At 41.3% G+C, this 24,136-nt stretch overlaps 1 protein-coding gene across 2 annotated transcripts in view; it reads right to left on the bottom strand.

Moving 5' to 3' along the window:
- gabrb3 (gamma-aminobutyric acid type A receptor subunit beta3) overlaps window positions 1-24,136 on the bottom strand; it is a 686,618-nt gene that overhangs the window by 355,320 nt on the left and 307,162 nt on the right. For both annotated transcript variants that reach the window (XM_072576993.1, XM_072576991.1), the window contains one exon: window positions 9,826-9,873. Coding sequence is in view for 1 of the 2 variants with exons in the window: in XM_072576991.1 (XP_072433092.1) it covers window positions 9,826-9,873 (48 nt within the window). In the remaining variant the exon portion in view is untranslated. The remainder of the gene's footprint in view (window positions 1-9,825; window positions 9,874-24,136) is intronic.

Raw genomic sequence — 24,136 nt, 5'->3', positions numbered from 1 at the left:
GACCATGAAACTATTGCCAATTGTCAGAAAAACCCATCTGTTCACTGATGTCCTTTAGGGAAGGAAACTACCATCCTTCCCTGACCTGGCTTCCATGTGACTCCAGACCCACAGCAACATGGTTGATTCTTAGACTGCCCTCTGGGCAATAAATGGCCAGTGATGCACACATTCCATGAATGAATAAACAAAAAAGTGAGCAGTAGAGAAAAGTTACGTGAGAAAAGTTGCCAAGACCCATGGAAGGAAACCCTCCGTGAATCTGCCCCAAAGTTATACTTAGTCAAAACACAGGGAGATTCAGCCTATAGTATTATCCTCAAAATCAAATGCACCAATGAAAATTCTTGTGTTGAACACCCAACCTATACGTGACAGATAAAAGTGCATTTGAGTCCAGGGGACTTAAGGTTCATCTTAGAAATGGGATTTTGGAGTAATATTAAGAAATGAAAATGCAAACATATCCGATCATGTGCACAGTGTAATTGCACAGGTTGGAATAGCTGGAAGTCATGAAGATGCCAACCTTGATTCGCCACTTTAAAATACATGTACTTCAGACAACATTAAGTCTTGAAGCAAAACAAGGAAAGGAATTATGAACAATAAATTCTGATTAGTTTTGAAGTAAATGTATTTTTCCTGAATATATTGTACCACTTTCTTTAAACACCTTCCAAAAAGGTATGAACAGATGTGAGAAAAGACTGTCAGACAACTCCCAAAATTAAACACTCTAAAAAAGGATTTACATCTTCAAGATTTCAGCTTTGTTAGTAAACCTGGAATTCTTAGATCAATTATTAAATCTTGCTACCTTCAAGGATTTAAGAGTTTGCTAGAAAATACTGAGATTGCTGATTTTTAAAAAATAAGGCAGTTAGGTTCCACATAATATAGAATCTTTAATGCAGTGTTTCTAACAGGGTGAGGATCCTGAACCATATCTCAGAATAGAGATGCTGAAGAAATCGATTCCTGATTTTCAAATTTCATTGAAAATCTTATTTCTTGTATTTGGATACTTGGGAATTTCAAAGTCTGAAGGGGACAGCAATGGAGATGGATGACACTGTCACTGTCCTATCAATGCCACAGAGCTAGATTGCTGCCACCTTTCTGCCTCTGGGTCATTTTAAGACATTTCAGACTGGATGTGAAACAGTGACTCACTCACAAAGAACAGATTGCTAATTAAGTGCTAGTTAAGCACCCGCACAGTTGGTCCCCACAATAGCCAAACATTGTTAGAGACACCATTCCACCCCCCCCCCCCACTTTCCTCCTCCTCCAGTAGCGGTGATGGGACTGGGGAGAAGGGGTGGGCTGCAAAGGGGTATCTTGCCTTTGTGGCCAATTTTCATTTCAGAATAGTTGAAAGGTGTTGAGGAGACATCTTCATCTCAAAGTAACCTCTTTCTCCCCCAAACACACACACCCAAATTGTATTCAGTGTGTTGCAAAATTGGGGAGAGTATTTGCGGATTGGAAGGCAGAACATTACAAGTTGGTGTTTGTAAAACTGATGGGGTGGGGTGGAGGCAGTGTGCATGGTCCCTTTAAAAGATTATGCATTTCCTCTTTGCTCAGATTTGAAATGAATGTCTGGCAGCAACCTGAGTTTGCTAGTACACAGAGCATCCAAATTGAAACATTTTGTATTGAAACGCCAAGCAGCAGTTTGTTTTTAAAAATCAAGACAACAGCGATTTTAAATTTAGCCAAATCAATTTAAATCAGGCATTTAGCGATCAAAAACCTATTAAATTTAAATCTGATGGTTTTGACAGCCTTGGACTGATTTGATTGTAAAAATATTGATAGGACATCAAGGGTATGAAGGAGAGGGCAGCTGAACAAAGGACAGCACAGTGGCACAGTGGTTAGCACTGCTACCTCACACCGCCAGAGACCTGGGTTCAATTCCCACCTCAGGCAACTGTCTGTGTGGAGTTTGCACATTGTCTGCGTGGGTTTCCTCCATGTAGTTCGGTTTCCTCCCACAGTCCAAAAATGTGCAAGTTAGGTGAATTGACCATGCTAAATTGCCCATAGTGTTAGGTGAAAGGGGAATAGGTCTGGGTGGGTTACTCTTCGGAGGGCCGGTGTGGACTTGTTGGGCTGAAGGGCCTGTCTCCACACTGTAAGTAATCCAATCTAATAATTGGCAGAGCCAATTCTTATCTGCTAAGAGAAAACAACTCTCAGTTTTTAGAGAAAGCACCATCTATTTATCATGGCAACCGTGGCACACCATCTATAGTCCTGACAGAAGAATCTGTAGAGAAAGCAGTCCTGAAATAAAGATCAGCGGAGAAGACCTTGAAAGTTCTGGAAGACATGTAACCTGGCTGTAATTTTGAGAGACTCAAAATTGTTTTGATTGTTTTGTTATATTAGTGGGACTTGTATTTTTTGGAACAGCATACCATGACTACTTTGTTTTATTTGGGAATCATTCATAGTTAGAGGGGAATTGTTTGGTTTGTTACTAGGTCAGTTAACTTCTTCACTGTTCGAGTTAGATAAATAAATTGTTACCTGTTGAATTTAAAGTGAGTGTCAAGGATTTCTTTCATTTAACCATTCCTTTATAACAAATTGGGGGTGAGAGGCAGGATATACCATTTTCCACACTTCTTTTAGGGTGAGGAGAGCCTCTCTGGGTGTTTCAGTTTGAGTTACCGGGGTTTGAGCTCCGGTTTATAATAGGCAAACCATGTCAACACTATTTGGCAGGCGATTCTCTGAAGTGATCGTAACGCCGGGGTCCAAACCCTAGAACAAGAGAAAGACAGTCCACAGCATTCTGTTCTTTGTATATGGATTGACTCAAATTTGAAATCTGGTCCTTCCCAAAATCCTTCTCCATCAGCCAAAATACATGATTCTTTTGGTCAGTTTACTTACAGATTACTTAACAATGGGACAAGTCTACATCCTAAACTTCTGATTGCAAGACTTCCTGTGAGCGATACCTTGTAAAAGATTCACTGTAATCTGTCCACATCAATTTCATCAGTTCACCTTGAAACTCACTCTCCATGAGTCGGTTCAAAATAATGCCTCCTAATTGAGGCCAATATTGTTCTTGGTATAGAGTCATAGTGATGTACAACACGGAAACAGACCCTTCAGTCCAACTCATCCATGCCGACCAGATATCCCAACCTAATCTGGTCCCATTATAACATGAATACTTGACCTTTTATTAAGTCCTTGTACCTTGGGTCCCTCTCACACAAATGAAAGGTTTTTAATACTTTTAATCATTTACTATGGCACTGAGCACATTCTCCCCAAGTAGTAGTATTTTGCCATGTCAGCAGAGAGACTTTTAACAGCATTGGTCAGGTGACAGACCTTGTGGCTGCTCTTTATTTGTGTGCATTCTTTTGAGTGGAGACACAAAGAAAATGTTTTAAACTATAACTTTTAGTTTTTGACAGTAACATCAGAAGTCCCAGTCATAAAAAGGAGCTGGTTATGTAAATTCGGATTCCTACCAATTTTTATAGATACACCACAGATAACATCCTATCCAGATATATCACGGCTTGGTATGACACGTGCTTTGCCCAGAGAGTTGTGAACATAGCCCAGTCCATCACACAAGCTAACCTTCCATCCTTTGACTCCATCTGTACTTCTTGCTGCTTCAGAAAGGCAACTAACATAATAAATTATCCCTCCCACCCCTTATAATCACTTCCAACCTCTTCCACTTGGCAGGAGATACAGAAGCATAAACACACGTACCAACAGATTCGAGAACACCTTCTTTCCTGCTGTTGTTAGACTTCTGAATGGACTTCTCAAATGTTTAATTTAATGTTGAGGTCTCTTTTCTCTGCACTTGTAACATTATGTTCCTCGCCCTATTCGATTACCCTTATGCATGTTGCATAGTACGATCTGTTATACTGCACACGGAACAAAACTTTCATTGTACCTAGGTACATGTGACAAAAATAAATCAAATCAAAATCAAATGAAACTATGACTGTAGACTGCATTGCACATGGTGACTGAGTCTAAGTTTACATTGATAACTCATTTTTAGTAACTATCATAGAAACGTAGAAAACAGGAGCTGTAAGAGGCCCATTCAGTCCTACTCCGCAGCTCAATATATTCATGGCTGATCCTTCTACTCAGGACTCTTTTCCCACTTTCTTCCCATACCATTTGATCCCTTTAGCCCTAAGAATGTTATCTATACCTAACTCCTTTTTGGAGTTCTACTCTGTTTATTGGTGAATAAATAATACTGCTTTGATTGAGTGACCTTATGAACAATTCCAGTCTTTAGTTCTATTATAGTTTGCAGAAACTGTTTTAGTAGACCCCACTACACAGAGTTTGTTCACTCAGTTGTTGAGCACTTAAGTAGACTCTGCTGTTTTCTTTGCTAATTCACGCTGCTGTAAGCAACAGCCATAAACAACACTCAAAATTGTTGGAAATATTCAGTAGGTCTGGCAGCATCTGCAGAGTTGGAAACAGAGTTAATGGACTGGATTTTAAGCGATGGTGCTGTTCCAAACCCCAATGCCTCACCAAAAGATTGGAGGTGGGGAATGTCCACTGGTGATCTCAAAAGCTGCCCACAGCAATTTAATACTGGGAGAAACGTTGATTATTTTATGGTGAAATGAACACCCCTTTCTTGGGATGGTGTGCAGCATTGTAGTCTAAACATAGGCAGACAGGACTGAAGGCCACTGGTCAGACAGCAGGTAACCCCATACTCTGGGTTAGATCTGGCAGACAGTTACAAGAGGTCAGCGGAGAGCTGAGAGTTGAGGGGGTGAGAAAGGTGCCTCCAAAAGGCAATGCTAATCATAAAGGGGGTTGCCCTTCCTTGCCAAGAACAACCCTGCAGGGCTTTTACTACGTCCTGAGCTGACTACTACTTCTTTTTTGTAATTCATTTGTGGTTTGTGGGCTTCACTGGCTGAGCCAACATTTATTGCCTGTCCCTAGTTGCCCTTGAGGAGGTGATGGTAAGCTGCCTTCTTGAACTGCTACAGTCCATGTGCTGCAGGTTGACCCTTAATGCAGTTAGGGACGGAATTCCAGGATTTTGACCCAATAACATAAATGATTTGGAGGAAAATGTAGCTAGTCTAACTAGCAAATCTGCAGACAACCCAAAGATTGGTGCAGTTGTGAATAGTGAGGAGGATTGTCAATGGATACAAAAGATATAGATCAGTTGGAGGCACAGGCAGAAAAAATGGCAGATGACGTTTAATCTGGACAAATGGGAGGTGATGCATTTTGGAAGGTCAAGTATAGGTGGAAATTATACAGTGAATGGCAGAACCTTTAGGAATATTGATATGCAGAGGAATCTGTGTGCAGGTCCACAGATCACTGAAGGTGGCAGTGCAGGTAGATAAGGTAATAAAAAAGGCCTATGGCATGCTTGCCTTTATTGTAAGGAGCATTGAGTGTAAGGATAGCCAAGTTATGCTGCAGTTTTACAGAACTTTAGATAGGCCACACTTGGAATATGGATCTGGTCACCACACTGTCGGAAGGATATCGGTGCTTTGGAGAAGGTATAGAAAAGGTTTACCAGGATGTTGCCTACTATGGTGGACTTTAGCGATGAAGAAAGGTTGGATAGAGGGGCGACCTGACAGAAGTTTATAAGATTGTGAATAGCATGGATAGAGTGAAACATATGAGGCGTTTTCCTAGGGTGGAGGGGTCAATTACTCGGGGACACAAGTTCAATGTGCGAGGGGGGAGGTTTAAATGAGAGGAGCGAGGCACCTTCTTCACACAAGGTTTGTGTGTGCCTGGAACGTGTTGCCAGAAGAAGTGGGGGGAGCAAACATTCAAGAAGCACCTGGACTAACACATGAATAGGAAGAGAATAGAGGGATACAGATCCTGTAAGTAAAGAGAGTTTTGGCATGGAAGGGCAAAATGTGGCAGCACAGGCTTGGAGGGCTGAAGGGCCTATCCCCATCCTGTGTTGTTCTTTTTCTTTGTACAACAGTGAAGAAACAGTGATATATTTCCAAGTCAGGATGGTGAGTAATTTGGAGAGAAACTTGTAGGTAGCGGTGTTACCATGAAGCTACTGTCCTTGTTCTTCTAGATGGATGTGGTTATGGGTTTGGAAAGCACTACCTTAACAGCCTTGGAGAATTTTTGCCATGCATCTTGTAGATAGCACACACTGCTGTTACCTAGTGTTGGGGATTGAAGAAATGAATGTTTCTGGATGTGGTGTGAATCAAGTGGGCTCTTGGGTGGTGTCAAGCTTCTTGACTATTGTTGGAGCTGCACTCATCTAAGGAAGTGAGGTGTATTCCATTATATTTCTGACTTGAGCCTTGTCGATGTTGGACAGGTACTGGGGAGTCAGGAGATGAGTTACTTACTGCAAGATCCTTCGCCTCTGATCTGCTTCAATAAAGATTAAGGAAAAATGATAGCCTGCATTTATATCTGAACTTAGCCAACTTCTTTTTACAACCAATGGATTACCTAAATGGTCACTGTTACTATGTAAACAAGTTCACAATATTCCAAACGATGTTATGTTGTTCATGGTGTGATTGAGAAAATTCAGGACTACTCAGAGAATATAGAGATCGATAGTTATGAAAGATCTATTTGAGAAGCATTCTGAGTGATTTCTTGAATATAAGAGGTGTTCTATAAATGCAAATCTTTTTTTCTTATTTGCAAAGCCCTTACAATTAAAGTGAATGCCAAATCTCCCTCCACTACATCTCTGGAAATATCATCCAGGAGCAGAAAGGAGCTGGGAAACTGTCACGCAAGCCAATGGCTTGAATTCCCATGACTATTTGCCAGGTCAATGAGCTTTCATCAGGTCTGTCAGTACATTGGAAAATGTGAGATATTTCCGTTGACTTCAACAAATTGGAAAGATGTAAAATAAGCAATACAGATTTACAATCACCAGTTATATATAATTACACAAAGTCACAATCTAATCCTATTAGGTTTTCCTTTTACTACTTCTTACAATATATAAGAGTTCTAAAATCTAGGCTTTGTGTCATCAACTGCTTGAGTTCTGTTATCTGATGCTGTTTTGTAACCTCACAGGAATCTTTGAATTTCCCCTTCCACCTGTGTTTCTTCACAATACTAAAACGCAGCAATAGCATAACCATATAAAAACATAATCCCATCTATGTTTTTCTTTAAACAATAGGTTAATCAAATTCCTGATTCAAACTCACTGATTTTGCTCCTTTTCTAGTTGAAACCATTATAAGTCAGAAATAAGGTAAAGGAATATGTTATGGATTTTTCCTTTCCTTCCAACAGCCAGAGATACAATAGAATCAAAGCAGAAAATGTAAATTTTACTTCAGTCTCTAATGAGCTTTTTAGATGGCCTTTCAATATTGTACTGAAATGCAGTCCTTTATAAGTGAAAATAGGAGAAAAGATACTGATTTTGTTGAAAAATCTCTGGTATCTAATTAAACAGATGCGCTCAATGACAATAAGTGACGTCAGCTTCACATGGATTACTGCCACAATGCTTAAAGCATGGGCACAATTTAATTGGTATAATTTTTCATATGCATGGGCATTTTCCAGCCTGTCAGAAAATGTTCGTTTGACAATTACTATGTTGTTGAAGCCTTTTTCTTTTCTTTTCCAAATCACCGATAAGGTCGTATAAATGATGGTAATTATGGTCAAATGGGAACAATAAAATTTTGCCATATTCTTTGTTGTGTGACTTATGAAACATTTGTGTTTGGCTGAGTTTGAATTCATTTATTCATTTAATTATCCAGCAGTCGTGAATTAATATTTATGAAAAATACTTTAGTATACATTCCTTTAGTGTTATCAATTGCATTTTGTCTGAGAATACAAAATCCCCACATATCAAATGTTACTTCATAAGTTAAACAATATGTGTCATGCTGTCATGCCATTGAAAAAGCAGTAGGATCAAGGTGCAAATGTGAGAATAGATACCAAAAGTCAAACTTTAATTCATTGCTGGTTATTTTCATTGCAGGTAAAAGCCTCCCTTGTATACCACAGCTTTTACAAGGACTGCTGTGTTAGGAAACTATGCTGAAGTAGTTGTAGCCAGGAGGTCAAAAAATCCCCAGTGGATTCAGGTTGTTTTAATCTTTGCAACTCTGTACAGTTTAAAAGAGCTGAGGCTAGCTGCTCACATATCTGGGGCATCATAAAACATCACTTATTTTCAAATACAACTCTTAACATTTCACACTCTTCTTGAAGCAATTGAGTGCATTCCTTCAATTTGTCGTGGTCTCAGTCATCAGTAGGTTTGTCATTCTGTGTGTAGTTATGTGTCAGAAATGATCACCTCTCATTTTGACAAGTTTCTAATCCCTCAATGTTTAATCTAACCTTTTGCACAACCTCTCCCTTTTACCTATAAGCTAGACAGTTGCTTCTTCAGAGCTGGACAGCCTCCTATTCAACTCCATTCCACAGCTCAAGGGCCCTCATTCCATCTGTAATTTGTTTGCGAGCCTGCCTGAGAACCATTAATTGGTTAATTTTCAGAAAAGCACAGCCAGATAACTGTTCTCCCACACAGCGTAGGCGTCTAACCTCTGTTTGACCATAGTGGAAAGAACCTCAAAGCCCACAGGCAAGATCTTGCCCTTTGACTCCCTATCTCACTTGGAACAGGTGCCACCTGGCCTGCTGAATATGTTTTGATTCCAGCATCTGCAGTCTTCTGCATTTGTGTTCGATTCTCAATTTGCCACCTGACATTTGCAAATATTTTACAAATGCTTTATGTAACCAAACCCACCACTCTCCAAATTCTAATTTCTGAAAATGAAAAAGGGACAGATCACGGATTGCGGATTTACAATGTCTACTGAGCGGGCAAATAGGGTGGCACAGTGGCTCAGGGGTGAGCACTGCTGCCTCACAGCACCGGGGACTCAGATTCGATTCCAGCCTCGGGCGACTGTCTGTGTGGAGTTTGCGCATTCTTCCCATGTCTGAGTGGGTTTCCTCCAGGTGATATGGTTTCCTCCTACAGTCCAAAGATGCAGGTCAGGTGAATTGGCCATTCTAAATTGCCCATAGTGTTAGGTGCATTAGTCAGAGGGAAATGGGTCTGGGTGGGTTACTCTTAGGAGGGTCGGTGTGGACGTGTTGGGCCAAAGGGCCTGTTTCCACACTGTAGGGAATCTAAAAAAAAAAGGAAATCTAGCTCCAACTTCCATTTCTTTTGAGTAGCCATGAAAGAAGTGACCAAAATGATTGAATTGGCTGTGCAGCAATATTAAAAAAAGACACATAAAATATTTTAATGCGTGAATATTGAACAGGGACAGATTTTCTTCCTTAGCAGAGGGCATAAGAGCAAAGTGCGAGATAGCACTCATCACAAACACTGCAAATGACACAAACTGCTCACAGTTTTCCATCTGTTAGAATGACTGAGTGGAAAATCATGAACATTTGCCGTCAACCTTTGTAATAAATAAATGTGCCTCATCAAACACCTTCACCAAAAGGGCAAAATCCATTCAATTTTACTTCATAATCAATGGATGACAATGATTAAACATGGAAACTTCTTCTTTATCTCCAATCTGTTTGAAAATGTGTTATATTTCAACCATTTGTATACTGCAGTTGATACCTACGTTATTGAAAGTGAAGGTGTTTTAAAATAGAACTCCCATGACGACACATAAAATAACAAGTTGTAACTTTGAGATAGTCCATTAAAAATTGATCTCTTGGTTCCATTTGTATATATAAAGACATTTATTAAAGTTTTTCAAAAAAATGTATACTTACCTTGTGTCATATATTGCAAATATTTTCTTGTTTCCGTCCACTGCATTCCTGATAGAGAAAGAAAAGAAAAGTTCAGTCTTTCTGAAAGAAATTTTCAACACAAAACAGTTCACTGTAGCTAGCTAATTAGCTTCATTTTTGATCTGAAACACTTCTGTCAGGCACTGAATTGGTCAGCATTGGGTCTTCCATGAGAGATAGAACCATAATCCTATCAGCTGAGGGCTGTTGGCCAATCAGAGGAAGGCAGTGATTGGTGCATTGGGGCCTAGGATTGATGAATATCCCAAGTCATGTGTGACTGAGAGTGAGATGGGGTACACAGAGAGTGGAGGGGGAAGTGAGGGTGTGGAATACAAGAGAAAGGGTGTCTCTCAATGGATCCACCCTTTCCAATGCTTAGTCTCTCTGTTGAGAGCGAGTAATTCCTTTGTAAGATGGAACCCACTCCCTCAGCAGGCTACCAGGAAACCCATCCCATAGCCTTCAGGAAGCTTGGGAGACTCATGTAAGTGAGGGAGTATCCCTCCATCAGCACTACATTCCAGATTGTTAATGGATATTGATCTTCAAGTGACTCGTGAGGTAACTTAAATGACCAGTGAGCAGTTTCCTCAAGTTAGCTCATACCTGTCTACAACTTAATAGGGATCAATCCATGAACAGGAATGGGATAGCCATCTTCCCCCCTCAATTATGCAGGCCTACCCACCCATGGCTGCTTTGTGTCAAGTTTTGGTCCCCTCAAACATAGGGTGATGCACAGATCCAAATCAATTTATTTTGGCCAAATGAATAGAGTGGCTTCCTCCCAAATCTCTGCTGCACTCCTGTTGAAATAGCTCTTCAGTGGCACCCACTGCAGTCATCTTCTAGAGGGTGCTTATCTTCCCTACAACAGCGATGCTGAGGTCAGAAACTCTAGGTCACAGTGAAATTCACACATTGAAATCCTCATTCAGTAGACTTTGGAAAACCCCTCAGTCACTTCTTCACATGAAATATATTTACTATTTTTACATCACAAATAAACATTCTCATTATCCCATATCACGGTAGAATAGATTAAAAAGGAACATGAAATGATTACACTTGATTTGTGAGCAGTGCAAGCAGATCATAGCAATCAAGGACGTACAGATCATAGGGTGCTTAGGCAGAGTGAAGCCTACAAGGTTAGGGCTGCACGGGAGGTGCACAAAAGCAAGGTCAATATTAGATTTGAAATTAGAGAGGTGCATTCAAGCAGTCTAATAACAGCAGGGAAGAAGCTGTTCTTGAACTTGTTGGTGCGTCTGTTCAATATTCTGTATCTTCTCCGTAACGGAAGAGGTTGGAAGAGGTATGACCAGGATGGGAGGGGTCTTTGATGATATTGGCAACCTTTCAGCAGTAACAATAAGTGTAGGTGGGGTCCATGGATGGAATGAGTGGAATTCTGCCATTGGCCATTTGATGTCAGCTAATAGCGGAAAATTCTGAAACATTCTTCTACTATTTCATTTTTAAGAACAAATGAAATTCTCAAAAATTGATATGAACCAAATTCCTCTTTTCATAATGTGCTTAAGCTAGCCTAGATATTCATGTTCCTCAATTCTGTTCTCTGCAGCATGCCTAATTTTAATCACACCATGATTGGTGGTCATGCCTTCAGATGCCAAGGCCCAGAGCCATGGAATTCCTCCCGAAGTCTCTCTGCCTCTCTTCCTCTGATTCTTCCTTTAAGAAGACCTTACCTTTGACCATAACAAGAACCTAGCTCTGAACAAACTTTGGTTATCATATCTTGGCCAGGTTTGAATAAAACTTTGTTTATTAATGTTGCCTTGGGACATTTGACTGAATTAAAGGAGTTATATGTATACAAGTTTCTGTTGACTCAATTGCTTAACAATAAGTCGCAGATATGTGCTACTTAATGCAGGAAAACATCCTGAGGTTACAAAGTTAAACATATTTGGACAGAATTTAAAATCAAATTATTGGGTAAGCTTCATCTAACGCTCATCAAAAAAGCAGTTTTTATGGAGCTGCATAGAATAATGAAGTGGATAGGCAGGGAGATTCAGTGAAGACACTGGGAGCAAGTATAGGTTAGCTAGCACATGGCTAGCAGACAAATGGAAATTGCAATTCTCCAGATATACTCTTAAGCTAAACCAATTGTATCCTTGGTATACTGGTTGGTTTCTCAGAGTCATGCAACTTTTACCTCCATTCTAAGTATCTTTGTATGTAGTCTGTGAGACCATTAGAACATAGAACATAGAAGAATATAGTCAATCATGTCTGTGCTGACCATGATGCCATTCTAAATTGATCCCATCCGCCTGTACATGGTCCATATCCTTTATTCGCTGCCTCTTCATGTGTCTGCCAAAATGTATCTTAAATTTTGCTAGTATTTCTGCTTCTACACTTCCCCCGGCAGCATGTCCAACACCTACCACCCTCTGTGCAAAATATTTTCCTCACACATCTCCTTTAAACTTCTCCTCACCTTAAACCTATGCCCTCTCATAATAGATATTTACACCCTGGGTAAAAGACTGACTGTCCACCCTATCTATGTCTCTTCTAATTTTATACACTTCCGTTGGGTCACCCCACAGCCTCCAATGCTTGAGCAGAAACAATCCAAATTTGTCCAATCTCTCCTTGTAGGGAACATACTCCAATCCATGCAACATCCTGGTAAACCTCTTTTGCACCTTCTCCAAAGTTTCCACATCCTTCCTCTAGGGTGGGAACCAGAACTGCACACAATCAACATTAAACGCATATCATTTGAAGCACGTTGTCTGAGTGGTGTAGCTGAACATTCAGAGCTCTACGTGAGCCAACCACTGAAAGAAACAGCAAGGAAGAAGTAAAAACCAACAGTCTGCACCTCCAAACTGCTGCATGATCCAAAATGGCTATGCATTTACCTGTTGTGGAAATGATAGGAGATATGAGAAAGAACTGGAATTTATCACTCTCATGAAAAGACAATGAAATAGCAACAGAATTAATCGAAAAACCCTGAGCATGTAAGTGTTCCATCCTTCTAGCCGTGCTGTGGAAACAGCTGTATATTATGTTAGTAATGTACATAAAATAATTGGTTCTGCAGCCTAACTCTCACTGAGGGGCAGAAAAGCCAGAGACTTTTCAGACTTTGAATGCACAATGTAATGTTACTTATGCATGGTGTTTGTTCAACGTCCGTGCTTAGGAGGAAAAGGAGACAATTGATCAGTCTGTGACCACATAGATAGAATTGTCTTAAGAGCAAAGAATCCTGTAATGAGAGTATGTCTGCTGAGAGAGAAGAAACTTACACTCAAGAAAGCTATATAAAAGTACAGACTATCTGAGGTTGTCAATCACCAGTTAGAGCATAAAAATAAGAAAGCATATAACCCTTTGCATTATGCTGAGAGATGTTCCAGATAGATTGAAATAACAGATTAAGAAAAAAAAGCAATGTTTGTGGAAAAGTTACAGAAAAATCAAAGCAGAGGACAGGATGCAAATGTTGTGGAGGACATCACACAATAGAAAAGGACGCACGTCCAGTTTGGGGAAAGCAGTGTTCAAACTGTAAGAAGCAGAATCACTTGAGATGAGAGTGCTCAGCTTGAAGCTTAGATTGAATATTGCTTTTGAAGTTCTGAAGCTTGAATCAAAACAAGCTTATTGAGGTGGCTGCTAGAGAGATGTCAGCTGATGATCTATGTTACATCTTACTACAGGTTGACATCAGATCTAACGTAATAAATGGTTTGTGACAGAAGGAGATCATCAACTAGACTGAAGTATCAGATCGACACTGGTGCTTGTTGCAACATTATGACATGAGCAGACCTGTGGCTCAAAGTAATGACTAAAAGGTAAGGCTGAGTCTATATGGTGGAATAACACTCATTCCAAGAGGACATGAGAAAAGAATGAAGATTTGGACAGTTGGTTCATCAAGCCAGGGGATCAACCCTGGTTCAATAGAGAGTTCAACAGGGCACCAGATATACCTAAAAATGAGGGGTCAACAATCTGGTGAAGCTATCTAACAGGATTACTTGCATGCCAAACAAATGATAACCTGAGCTAAGCAATCCTGCAACTATCCAGTCATGAATGGTGGTGGACAATGAAACAACTCATTGGAGAAGAAGGTTCCTCAAGAATAAGGAATCTAGCACATCAGTGCAAAAGATAAGGCTGAAGTATTCACAACAATCTTCAGGCTCAGGTGTCAAGTCGATATCCATCTTGGCCTCCTTCAGTGGTTCCAGCATCACAGATGCCAATCTTCAGCCAATTTGATTCCCTCCACATCATAATAAGAAACTACTGGAGACACTAGATACTGCAAAGATTATGGCCTCTGACAATATGCTGCCAATAGTCCTGAGGACTGTACTCTAGAACTTACCATGCCATTAGCTTAGTGGTTCCAATGCAGCTATAATGCTGGCATATACCATACAGTGTAGAAGTTTTCCAGGTATGCCCTGTACACAAAAATCAGGATAAATCCAATCTGGCCAATTACTCTCCAGTCTTCTTGCCATCAGTAAAGTGATGGAAGGGGTCATCAACTGCTCTTAAATAGAATGTGCTTATCAATAATGTGATCACTAATGCTCAGTTTGGGTTTCGGTAGGGTCACCCAACACTTGGCCTCATTGCAACCTTCGTTCAAATATAAATATGGAACAGAATCCCAGAGCTGAGGGGAATGTGACTGCCTTCAATATTCATGCTGTAATCAATCAAGTGTGGCATCACGGAGCCCGAAAAAAACTGGAGTCAATAAGATTCGGGGGTAAACTCTCTGCCATAGGAGTCACACCTGGCAAAAAGGAACATGTCTGTTGGATGTCAATCATCTCAACTTCAGGACTTTGCAGGAGTTCCTCAGGGTAGTGTCCAAGGGCCAATTATCTTGAGCTACTTCATAAACAGCCTTCCCTGCAGCATTAAGTGAGAAGTGGGGAGGTATGCCAATGATTGTACAATGTTCAGCACCATCCTGCAGTGAATAGCTCATCTGCTGACTCCCCAAACTTGTCCATTATCAACAAGGTATAAGTCAGGAGCGTGATGGAGTATTCCCACTTGCCTTGATGATTTTATCTTCAACAACACTCGCAAAGCTTGACACTATCCAGGGTGAAGCAGTTCAAGTGATTGGCACTACATCCACAACATTCACTCCCTTCACCACTCAGTTGCAGCAGTGTGTACCATCTACAATTAAAACTTCTCAGACAACACCCTCCAAACCCATGATCACTTCCAAGGACAATGGCAACAGATTTATGAGAGCACCACCGTCTGCATCTATCCCTCTAATCGGCTCACCATACTGACTTGGAACTACTTTACTGTTCCTTCAGTGTCACTCGATTAAAATCCTGATATACCCTTCCTAGAGGCATTGTGGGTGTACCTACAATAAATGAATGCTGCAGTCCAAAATGGCAGAACACCATCACCCTCTCCAGCATAACTAGGAATGGGCAATAAACTGCTGGCCAACCAGTGATGTCCGCATCTCATGAGTGAATTTTAAAACAGGTAAGTCAAACGCTTATTAACTTTTAATGTGCCAGAACAGATTTGCAGCAATTCCCCAACCACCAAATCACTAATTGCTGAATACATCATGAAAGATTACAAAGATGTTTCTACAAGTCTTGGATGCCCTCCTAGTGAACAACATCTCAAGGAAGATAAGAGTATGAAACCAACTCATCACCTGCTAAGGGGAATTCCAGCTGCCCTCAGGTCTAGCCTAAAAGACGAAATACAAAAACTGGAAAGACAAGAGATAATGAAGAAAGTAACAATGCCTACAGATAGAAATAGCACGGGTGTCAGACAAAAAAAAAACCCAGGAAGAAAAGAATCCAAAAAAATCCAATACACCAAAGAGACGTCACTACCCCATACCAAAGTTGAACACATTTTGCAACAACCTGTCAAAGCAGAAGTCTTAGCAAGACACGATGGCAAGTGACGATGGATGGAAGTGACAGTTTTATCATTACATTCTGGATGCCTTTCAGAAGGTACAGATAGCTGTTCGTGCCATTTGGCATTTCCACAGCTCTGGAAAAATGCCATTGCAGACAGCACAAGTTAGTCAATGATCTTCCCAGAGTGGTACCCATGGTGGATTGTCTGCTCACCTTTTGGATGTGGAGACACGAGGGACAAAGACATCGCAGACCACAATCAGAATTTATTACAACTTATAGAGATAGTTTATAGATGAACCTGGAGCTGAATTAGAAGATGATTATATTGAAGATATCAATGGGCCATGTTTTTGCCTGGATCCTGACAAGCTGAAGTGACTAATAGATGTAAAAGCTTGCAACAATTTGGGAATTATTTCACAAAGTTTTTGTATATTTTTCTATCAAAATGTGAGTTTCTAGGCAAGCTCACTGCTGTGACATACTCTGTTATTGGGACACGGAGTAAAAGCAGTTTTCGCTCGAATCAAACAACTACTGACAGCAGTATTTATGCTGAAGTATTACAATGTCAAGGATGAAGTTACCTTGCAATGTGATGTCAGCAAGAGAGGACTCAGTGTAACCTTTATGCAGCAAAATATACCAGCAGCATTTACATCCAGGGAGTTACCACAAAGTGAACAACACAACACTCTGATAAGACAAAGAGTATTATCTTTGCTTATGATCATTTTATTCATTTGGTGAGATAATGATATGATCTGTCTGTGCACTGCTGGAAACAGGATTTGCAAAGTCATGAAATATATCCCGTGTGCATCACATCTCATGAGGTAGCAGCCCGCTCACTTCACAAATCTTCGGACCATCTGCAAACCTGCAGACTGTGTCCCCGGCTTCTATATTTAGTTCACTACTAAAAATAACAAAGGACAAGAGTCCTGATACTGATCTAAGTTAACCACATGCCTTTAAAGGTTGAAGACCAGAAAAGGTTTCTCAGTGACGTTGATGGATCCAAGAATAAAGTCCATCTGGACATTTGCTGAATGCTTACCTTTTCCGTATGGTTTTGCCTGTCACTTCACAGTCCTCTGCCTTGCTCACCTTGCTAGGCCAAACCTAACCTGAACCTCAAATCTAACTCTAACACTAACTTCTCAAAACTGTGACCTTACCTATTTAATTTATTCCCATTTAAATGACCCCTCCCCCTTTAAGTTGCACTATCACACACAATGTTCCACTCATGCCATCTAGGTGGAAGCGAAGTGGTCATGTTACTGGGCGAGTAAGACTTCCCTAAGGAAGGTATAAGGGAGCTGCATTTTAAAACCTGGACAAAGAATCCAAAGAAGGAAAACCACAATTTAATGTAAATGTGTCAGTGTCGATATATCACTAATCCTTGAAGAGCTCATCCTACTCGGAGAGGCTGAATAGCTGGGGCTGATTTTCCTGCAGAGTCAGAGACTGAGAGGTGACCTTATAGACATTTATAAAATCATAAGAGGCACGAATATAGTAAATAGACAAGGTCTTTTTCTGGGGGTGTAGGTTTAGGGTGAGAGGGGAAAGATTTAAAAGGGACCTAAGGGATAACATTTTCATGCAGAGGGTGGTGCATGTATGGATTGAGCTGCCAGAGGAAGTGGTAGAGGCTGGTACAATTACAGCATTTAAAAACATCTGAATGGGTACATGAATAGGAAGAGTTTAGAGAGATACGGCCAAGTCCTGGCATATGGGACTAGATTAATTTCGGATATCTGGTCGGCATGGATGAGTTGGACTGAAGGGTCTGTTTCTGTACTGTACATCTCTGTGACTCTATGACATGGAGAAGGCTGGTTCCCAGTGATACTCATGTTGAAAGGACACATTTTTAACTGAACTAACTGACTTTATTTGAATACATTATAAATACATGATGAAGCCATTAGAGTAGTTGTAGAGTAGTTCCCAGAGACAATTTTGAAGTGGCAAGAAAAGAAAATATTTGGTCTTCGAGAGAAATTCGTCCTGCATTTTGAATTATATTTAAAGAGATGCTGAGCAATGTGGCTTTAATTGCCTTGATTCACATACCGTGTTCAATCTGCAACTGAATGATTTCCCTACAGCTAACTGAAGGTTTGTAACACAAGTTATCAAATCAAATACAGCAAAACCAGAGCAGACAAAGCAAATCAGATTGAGGATACCAAAGAAGGGAATGTCACCTCGAAGCAGTACTTTCAAGTGCAAATATCCCTCGGATGCTCTTGCTAATCAAGAAAAGCAGACTTCCCTGGTGTAGCTATGTGCACAGGATGGAAGAGGATTGTATCCCCAAGTAAATAATATAGTGGGGAAATTGCCCATGTCAAAATACTAGCAGGGTGCATAAAGATCTGATTCTGGATGCTATCAAAACAGACACAAAAACCGTCATTGTCCATCATAAATACATGGACAGTCAATGCAAATGATAATACCAGCTCTAAGTAGGAACTCTTCACAGACACATATGGATTCAGTTGCTGATGTCAAATCTGCAAACAAGATACCAGTAGAGAATCTCTTGCACCACCATCCAGAGACAGCTTTAGGTGGAATCTCATATTGGCAATGGTGATCTTCCCCGCTTGCTGTAATGATGGACCAGATTTGCATATTGCCTCCCTTTGGGATGGCCAGCAGGAGTCAAGTGCGCATTAGACTTTCACCAGAAATCAAGACTATAGAGGTGAAAATACTGAGGGACGGACACAAGGTGCACAATGGTGGAATGGAGTGATGGGTTTTGCTGTCTTGGAGATGAGAAGAAGAAAGAGCAGTAAGTTCAAAACAGTTTAATTTGATTTGGAAATGAATGGAATCCAGCAACATGTAAATTGTACAAAAAGGTAGAAGATCAGCCATCATCTGATTCAATGGTAAAGTAGCCTTGAAGGTCAATTGAATTACTCATGATTCTATATCTTGCCTGATTATGTGCTAACATTCAAATATCCGTGTCAAAATGGGACAGCCATCCAAGACATACTTACAATAACACATCCGCCATTCTCATTAAAAAAAACAGAAATTGCTGGAGAAACTCAGCAGCATTGGCAGCATCTGTGGAGAGAAAGCAGAATTAATATTTCGGGTCCAGTGACCCTTCTTCAGAACACCCAAGAAGGATGAGGGAGGGTCACTGGACCCAAAACATTAACTCCACTTTCTCTCTCCCCGATGCTGCTAGAACTGCTGAGTTTCTCCAGCAATTTCTGTTTGTCTTTCTGACGTCCAGCACCTTTGGGTTTTAAAGGGCTTTGATACTACATCTTTCTTAACAGAACTGAGCTGCATGATGTTTAGTTTTGATTGTTCACACATTTGGCAAGATTAAGAGGAGGCCCCAAGAATCACTAAGCATGTTTTTCCCTGTTGGCTTCTGAATGCCATCGTCAGGCTCAAATGGTTAAACACCCATATAGTGTGGGGGATAATCACCTTAATGTCATCTTCCCCACAGCATCCAGTTAATGGCTCAAGGGCAGTCTGCCCATCTGATTCAGAGTGCAGGTGGTAGACTCACAAACTGCGAGGCTTTCCATCTTGGCAGCGGTAGCAGGATGCATTGGCAGGTAAATAGAGGAGGGAGAATTTATTTTATTTTATTGAAACTAAGAAAAATGGCTTTTGCAGCTGGACTATGATTGTGAAAAGGGGTCCCCTCTACTGGCTGGTCTGTAGCTGCTGCAGGCAGGGAGAACTGTAGGCCAGACATGTCATGGGAAGACCATCTTGAATTGGAAAATCCTAGCTTTCTTCAATTAGTCCATGATGAGCTTTAGCAACTACCTGCTGCTTATGGGTTTTGGTATGCCTTTGAGGAAAAGGTCTACGGCAGGGTAGATCCATAGAAACAGAGCATATAAGAACAAATTAGCATAAAAAATAGGTGCATGATCAGACCATGTAACTCATCAAGCCTGTTCAGTTACTTAGTATAATCTTGGCTGTCTCTAGGCTTCAACTTCACTGTTCTGAGGCAAGATCACTTGACCTGAAACATTAACTCTAATTTCTCTCCACAGATACCATCAGGTCTGCTGAGCTTTTCCAGCAATTTCTGCTTTTGTTCAACTTCACTTACCTGCCTATTCCCCATAACTCCTTCACTCACACACACTAAAAACACCCTGTCAATCCCAGTCTTAAATGTACTCAATGATGGAGCATCCACAACCCCTTGTGGTAGAGAATCCCAATGATTCACAACTCTCTAAGATGAGGAGAAAATACTTCACTCAGTCCTGAAGGATTTTCCCCTTATCCTGAGACCGTTTCCCCATCGTTTAGGTTCCCCAACCAGTGAAAACAATCTCTCAGCATCAACCGACTCTCACAGCTACCTGGATTACACCTCCTCTCACCCTACCCCCTGCAAAAATGCAATCTTCTATTCCCAATTCCTCTGCCTCTGCTGCATCTTATCAGATCAAATGGATCAGTTGGAGAGACAGTTAGAAGCAATGAGGAATCTGCAACAGCAACAGTATGTGATGGATGGCAGTTGTAGGAAGGGGGGAAAGTCACAGATACAGTAACATACATGGGTTAACTCCAGGAAAGGTAAGAGAGGTAGGCAGCTAGTGCAGGAGTCTTTTGTGGATATACCCATTTCAAACAGGTATGCTGTTTTGGAAAATGTAGGGGGTGATGGATTCTCAGGGGAATGTTGCACAGACAGCCAAGTTTCCAGTATTGAGACTGGCTCTAATGCAATGAGGGGTATGTTGGGTTCCAAGAGATCAATTGTGTAAGGGGATTCTGTAGTCTGAGGTACGAACAGACGTTTCTGTGGCCAGCAGCGAAAAATCAGAATGGTGTGTTGCTTCCCTGGTGCCAGGATCAAGGATGTCTCAGAGAGGGTGCAGAATGTTCTCATGGGGGAGGGGGGCCAGCAAGAGGTCATTGTCCACATTGGAACCAATGACATAGGAAGGGAAAACGTTGAGATTCTGAAAGGAGAGTGCAGAGAGTTAGGCAGGAATTTAAAACACAGGTCTCCAAGAGTAGCAATATCTGGATTACTCCTGATGCTACGAGCTAGTGAGGGCAGGAATAGGAGGACAGAGCAGATGAATGCATGGCTGAGGAGTTGGTGTATGGGAGAAGGATTCACAATTTGGGATCATTGGAATCTCTTTTGGGGTAGAAGTGACCTGTACAAGAAGGACGGATTGGCCCTGAATTGGAAGGGGACTAATATACTGGCAAGGAAATTTGCTAGAGCTGCTTGGGAGGATTTAAACTAGTAAGGTGGGAGGGGGTGGGACCCAGGGAGATAGTGAGGAAAGAGATCAATCTGAGACTGGTACAGTTGAGAACAGAAGCGAGTCAATCAGTCAGAGTAGGCAGGGAAAAGGTAGGACTAATAAATTAAATTGCATTTATTTCAATGCAAGGGGAAGGCAGATGAACTCAGAGGATGGTTAGGAACATGGGCCTGGGATATCATAGCAATTACAGAAACATGGCTCAGGGATGGGCAGGACTGGCAGCTTAATGTTCCAGGATACAAACGCCACAGGAAGGATAGACAGGGAGGCAAGAGAGATGGGGAAGTGGTGTTTTTGATAAGGGATAGCATTACAGCTGGGCTGAGGGAGGATATTCCTGGAAATACATCCAGGGAAGTTATTTGGGTGGAACTGAGAAGTAAGGAAGCAATGATCACCTGATTGGGATTGTATTATAGACCTCCAAATAGTCAGAGGGAAATTGAGAAACAAATTTGTAAGGAGATCCCAGCTATCTGCAAGTATTAACAGGGTGGTTATGGTAGGGAATTTTAACTTTCCAAATATAGACTGGGACTGCCATAGTATTAAGGGTTTGGATGGAGAGGAATTTGTTAAATGTGTACAAGAAAATTTTCTGATTCAGTATGCGGATGTACCTACTAGAGAAGGTGCAAAGCTTGATCTACTCTTGGGAAATAAGGCAGGGCAGGTGACTGAGGTGTCAGTGGGAGAGCAGATTGGGGCCAGTGACCATAATTCTATTAGACTTAAAATAGTGATGGAAAAGGATTGACCAGATCTAAAAGTTGAAGTTCTAAATTGGAGAAAGGCCAATCTTGATGGTATTAAGCAAGAACTTTCGAAAGCTGATTGGAGGCAGATGTTCGCAGGTAAAAGGACAGCTGGAAAATGGGAAGCCTTCAGAAATGAGATAACGAGAATCCAGAGAAAGTATATTCCTGTTAGAGTGAAAGGAAAGGCTGGTAAGTATAGGGAATGCTGGATGACGAAAGAAATTGAGGGTTTGGTTAAGAAAAAGAAGGAAGCATATGTCAGGTACAGACAGGATAGATCGAGTGAATCCTTACAACAGTATAAAGAAAGTAGGAGTATACTTAAGAGGGAAATCAGGAGGGCAAAACGGGGACATGAGGTAGCTTTGGCAAATAGAATTAGAGAGAATCCAAAGGGTTGTTACAAATACATTAAGGACAAAAGGGTAACTAGCAAGAAAATAGAGCCCCTCAATAGGGTCTTGGTGTGGAGCTGCAGAAAATGGTGGAGATACTAAATGAATATTTTGCATCAGTATTTACTGTGGGAAAAGGATATGGAAGATATAGAATGTAGGGAAATAGATGGTGACACCTTGCAAAATGTCCATATTACAGAGGAAGTAGTACTGGATGTCTTGAAATGCATAAAGGTGGATAAATCCCCAGGACCTGATCAGGTGTACCCTAGAACTCTGCGGGAAGTGACAGAAGTGATTGCTGGGCCTCTTGCTGAGATATGTGTATCATCGATAGTCACAGGTGAGGTGCTGGAAGACGGGAGGTTGGCTAACGTGGATGCCACTGTTTCAGAAGGGTAGTAAGGACAAGCCAGGGAACTATAGACCAGTGAGCCTGATGTCGGTGGTGGGCAAGTTGTTGGAGTGAATCCTGAAGGACAGGATCTACATGTACTTAGAAAGGCAAGGACTGATTAGGGATAGTCAACATGGCTTTATGTGTGGGAAATCATGTCTCACAAAGAGGATTGATGAGGGCAAAGCGGTAGATGTGATCTATATGGACATCAGTAAGGCGTTCAACAAGGTTCCCCATGGGAGACTGATTAGCAAGATTAGATCTCACAGAATACAGGGAGAACTAGCCATTTGGATACAGAACTGGCTCAAAGGTAGAAGACAGAGGGTAGTAATGGAGGATTGTTTCTCAGACTGGAGGCCTGTGACCAGTGGAGTGCCACAAGGATCAGTGCTGGGTCCTCTACATTTTGTTATTTACACAAATGATTTGGATGTGAGCATAAGAGGTACAGTTAGTAAGTTTGCAGATGACACCAAAATTGGAGTTGTAGTGGACAATGAAGAGGGTTACCTCAGATTACAACAGGATCTGGACCAGATGGGCCAATGGGCTGACAAGTGGCAGATGGAGTTTAATTCAGATAAATGCAAGGTGCTGCATTCTGAGTAAGCAAATCTTAGCAGGACTTATATACTTAATGGTAAGGTCCTAGGGAATGTTGCTGAACAAAGAGACCTTGGAGTGCAGGTTCATAGCTCCTTGAATGTCGAGTCGCAGGTAGATAGGATAGTGAAGAAGGCGTTTGGTATGCTTTCCTTTATTGGTCAGAGTATTGAGTACAGAAGTCAGGAGGTCATGTTGCACCTGTACATGGCATTGGTTAGGCCACTGTTGGAATATTGCATACAATTCTGGTCTCCTTCCTATCGGAAAGATGTTGTGAAACTTGCAAGGGTTCAGAAAAGATTTACAAGGATGTTGCCAGGGTTGGAGGATTTGAGCTATAGGGAGAGGCTGAACAGGCTGGGGCTGTTTTCCCTGGAGTGTCGGAGGCTGAGGAGTAACCTTATAGAGGTTTACAAAATTATGAGGAGCATGGATAGGATAAATAGACAAGGTCTTTTCCCTAGGGTCGGGGAGTCCAGAACTAGAGGGCCTAGGTTTAGGGTGAGAGGGAAAAGATATAAAAGAGACCTATGGGGCAACTTTTTCATGCAGAGGGTGGTAAGTGTATGGAATTAGCTGCCAGAGGAAGTGGTGGAGGCTGGGACAATTGCAACATTTAAGAGGCATTTGGATGGGTATATGAATAAAAAGGGTTTGGAGGGATATGGGCCTGGTGCTTGCAGATGGGACTACATTGGGTTGGGATATCTGGTTGGCATGGACGGGTTGGACCAAAGGGTCTATTTCCATGCTGTACATCTTTATGACTCTATCTGTTCCAACACAGAACTCACAAGATGACCTCTTTCTTTAAAGACCACAATTTCCTCTCTCACGTTGTTAAAGATGCCCTCCA

This window comes from Chiloscyllium punctatum, chromosome 9, assembly GCF_047496795.1.
Source record: "Chiloscyllium punctatum isolate Juve2018m chromosome 9, sChiPun1.3, whole genome shotgun sequence".
In the NCBI taxonomy this organism is placed as follows: domain Eukaryota; kingdom Metazoa; phylum Chordata; class Chondrichthyes; order Orectolobiformes; family Hemiscylliidae; genus Chiloscyllium; species Chiloscyllium punctatum.
Note: the sequence above shows the minus strand (reverse complement) of the source record. Positions and strands in the feature narration are given on the sequence as shown.